The sequence below is a fragment of the Bison bison genome, unplaced genomic scaffold, assembly GCF_000754665.1.
Source record: "Bison bison bison isolate TAMUID 2011002044 unplaced genomic scaffold, Bison_UMD1.0 scf7180017864317, whole genome shotgun sequence".
Lineage (NCBI taxonomy): Eukaryota > Metazoa > Chordata > Mammalia > Artiodactyla > Bovidae > Bison > Bison bison.
The window spans coordinates 3324779-3328510 of record NW_011494889.1 but is presented as its reverse complement, the minus strand read 5'-3'; the positions used below and the strand labels follow the sequence as shown (position 1 = coordinate 3328510).

General features: G+C 44.2%; 1 protein-coding gene across 1 annotated transcript in view; it reads right to left on the bottom strand.

Annotated features, from left to right (window-relative positions):
* Positions 1-3732, bottom strand: part of DNAH14 (dynein, axonemal, heavy chain 14) — a 376195-nt gene that overhangs the window by 3227 nt on the left and 369236 nt on the right. Inside the window, exon 83 of the mRNA XM_010852937.1 lies at positions 1076-1239. Within this exon, the coding sequence (XP_010851239.1) occupies positions 1076-1239 (164 nt within the window). The remainder of the gene's footprint in view (positions 1-1075; positions 1240-3732) is intronic.

The window sequence follows — 3732 nt, the reverse complement described above, 5'->3', positions numbered from 1 at the left end:
GGCAAGAGTACTGGAGTGGGGTGCCATTGCCTTCTCAGGATTTTCTCTACTAAGTCTCCATATATAACTTAAAACTTCTTGACCTGTGTGGTGTTGGTCCTGGAATAGAAAATAGATTGCTAAAACAGACTATATTTTAGTAAACCACAAGAGTGGCCCTCAAACCAGTGGGACAATGGTGGGAGCGTGATGGGGTTAGGGTTGGCCTCGAGCACCTAGCTGTCAGCACTCACATGCCCAGATAAACTGCGTCCAGCATAATCAGCACGTTTGCTGAGTGCCCTGAGTTTCATGGCAGGCTGGGTGGGGGCTTCTCCTTGAAAGTGGCTGAACTCTGGAGTGAGTGGGTTGCTGGATGGCAGGCAGTTCAGCTGAGCCACACTCAGGAGAGATCTGCCCTATTTGTTTGAAATATTACTTTTGGGGGCTTCCAGTGGTTAAGACTTTGCCTTCTAATGCTGGGGGTCTGAGTTCGATCCCTGCTCAGGGAGCTAATTTCCCACATGCCTCATGACCAAAAAACAAACAAACAAACAAAAAAAACCCCAAAACATAAAACAAAAGCAAAATTATAATTAAAAAAACCATAAAATGGTCCACATCAAAAAATCTTAGAAAGAAATACCGCCTTCAAATCCTGACATAGAGTGTTCAGTCTTCATTTATGTCAGGGAAGAGTTATAAACAGAAGCAATATTGTAATAAATAAAAACTGTAAAAATGGTCCACATTAAAAAAAAAATCTTAAGAAAGAAAGAAATGCCATCTTCAAATCCTGATCTAACAACATTCAGTCTTCATTTATGTCAGGGGAGAGTTGTAAAGTTCATTTATTGTATTTATCTGAATCTTATTCATTTAATATATTTCTAGTTCTTCCCAACTCCCTAGAAGCAGAGTGGGAGAGATGGCATTTGATGGCATTTGGGCTTGAAGGGAGACTGCCATGCTCTAGTGCCTAGCCTTGGGCCTGGCACTTGGTAAATGAGGAATGAAGGTTTGTTGATGGAATGATTGATGGATGGATTGAATGAATGAATGATTATCCTTTCCAACCTCTGAAGTATTCCAGTACCTTAAAGGCTCTCCTGACTATGTTGAGTTTCTTCTGGATGATTATGGAGAACTCCTTGTCTTTGACGTCGGTGGTGTCTGAGATCACATGGTGGGTAAAAGTCAGGGCATCTGTAGAGATTCCTTGGGACCGTCCATAGTCTTGAAGCACAGTGATAAGAAAGGCTTTGGAGAAAAACACGCACCAAGTTCCTTGTGAGTCTCAGGGACTCAGGAGCTGTGTCTGTCCCAAAGTTTCCCGTGGGGATTAGCAACACTGATATCTCATGGGAAGGGAAGAGTGGAGAAGAAAGTGTCAGGAAACACCCATGGTGGGTGCGAGACGAGGCTGGATAGGGGGAAAGTATAAATCCAACTGCCTCGCTAAGGACTTGGGGATATTAGTCTGGCAAGTAGCACGAGCTTCCTGGGAAACATGGAGAGCATTTGTAGGCCCAGTGTTCCTTCCATATTCAACATGGGAAGAGAGGGGCTATGGATCCCTGGACCTGATCACTTTTGACCCAGTCTTGGCTGATTAAAGTACCTTATCTTCCTGGCAGCAAACATGGGGCCCCGGGGCAAGGCCAAGACCCAAGTGTGTCGAGCCTTTCTCAAGGAACGACACATGAGGACATCCCTGGTGAAAAGTGGCTAAGACTCCGTGCTCTCGAGGCAGGGTGCCTGGGTTAGAGCCCTGGTTGGGGAACTAGATCCCACATGCCACAACCCATATGGACATTAGGAAGAGGAAGGCCCTTTTTCCTCTGGATCTGCTAACATGCTTGTGGCCATTTTTTCCCTTGGTTGCATGGAGAAAGCCTATGTGCAGCAGAGACAAAAAAAGAGTCCAAGATATAGCAAAAACAGAACTCAGACATGAGGAAGCAGCCTGAGAGTGACATTCAGCTAGTCACATGTAGTGACATTGACTACCTGAATCCGGCCATGCTTGAAGCCAGGACCCTTTGGCTTCCTTTCCACTTATATGTGCTTATAACTTGCCCTCTTTTGCTTACACAAGTTTGGATTGCCTTCTGTAGCTTGATACCAAGATACCTAACACAATTCTTAACTGTTCTTCTTGCCACTAGCTCCTTTTCTCTTGTTTAATTCTTGTTCTGCATAAATTGCCAGTTGAGTAACTCCATTCTACTTCTTGATCATGTAACACTGCTGCCTAGAAGCCACTACACCAGTGCACAGAGAGTGAATTTTAGTTTCTTTTGACTGACAGGGCAATTTAAACCCTGTCATACTGGCATGTCTCCTCTACTCTAAATACCCACTTACTGGGCCGGACTCAGTGCCTTTGCTCAGCCTGTAGCCTTAGATAATCTTTCTCAAACTTTCCTACAACTCTTCAATGCCCAAGAGACCATCTCTACAGGCCCAGCCAGAAGTGACCTCTCTCCGTGCCCCTTTCAGAAGGCTAAATGCTCCAGGAGAGGACGATATTTTCTCTGATAAAATGCTATTCGTAGTTTAGTGCAGTGGTTAAACATGTGAATTTCCAAGTCAGATAGGCTAAGTTTGAACCTTGGCTCAGTCACTTATTGTGTGATTTTGGACAAATTACAACTTCTCTCTGCCTAGGTATTCTTATCTGAAAATAGGGATAATAATAGTAACAACATCGTAAGATTGTCATGAGAATTGAGTGACTTAATATAGACAAAATCCTGGGCTTCCCTGGTGGCTCAGTGGTAAAGAATCCACCTGCCAGTGCAGGGGACACGGGTTCGATCCCTGCTCCAGGAAGATCCCATGTGTCACAAGACAACTAAGCCCATACACCTCAACCACTGAACCTGTGCTCTAGAGCCCAGGCACCGCAACTACTGAGCCCAAGTGTCATGACTACTGAAGTCCAAACGCTCTAGAGCCCATGCTCTGCAACATGAGAAACTGCTGCAATGAGAAGCCCACGTGCCGCCACAAGAGAGCAAACCCTGCTCTCCACAACTAGAGAAAAAGCCCAGGCAGCAACAAAGACCCAGTGCCGCCAAATAAATAAATACAAATTTAAAAATCGTACACACACATACAACCCTTAGAGAGTGCCTGGCACCTGGGTACTAATAAGTACTATATTTAGTAAGTACTGCTGCTGCTAAGTCACTTCAGTCGTGTCCAAGGGTGCTAACTGCTGTCCTCTTATTCTGTCCCTACCTGGATAATATCTAATTGGTAAGAAGGAAGCTTCAAGTCTCATCTTAGAAGTTATTTCCATAGTGGCCTTCCCTTTCCTGACCCTTACTTTAGGTCCTCCTGTTTTAGGCTCTAAGAATATTCATCTGTTCTTATATTCATTTAGAAAGACACTCTTTCTTCAAATATTTACTGAGAATTTTTTTGGTGCTTGGAATACAATAGGGAATACAAACGGACCTGGCTCCTGCCTTCGTGGATCTTACAGTCTAGTGCGGACCCTTTACAACTCTCGTTACACCCTGACCATATATTATTTTAACAGATTCTGGTTGAATAGCTGTCTTTCCTGCTGGACATTTGTACCAAGCTGGTGGGGGCTAGACGCAACAAACATTTATTCATTAATTCTTATTACATGAATAAATGAATGAAATGGCTGAAGCACAGGATCAATCCCTTGGGCAGGTGCCCATTTGCAGGAGTCCACTCTTAAGATGTAGGGACTTTGGGGAGGCGTCTAATGTT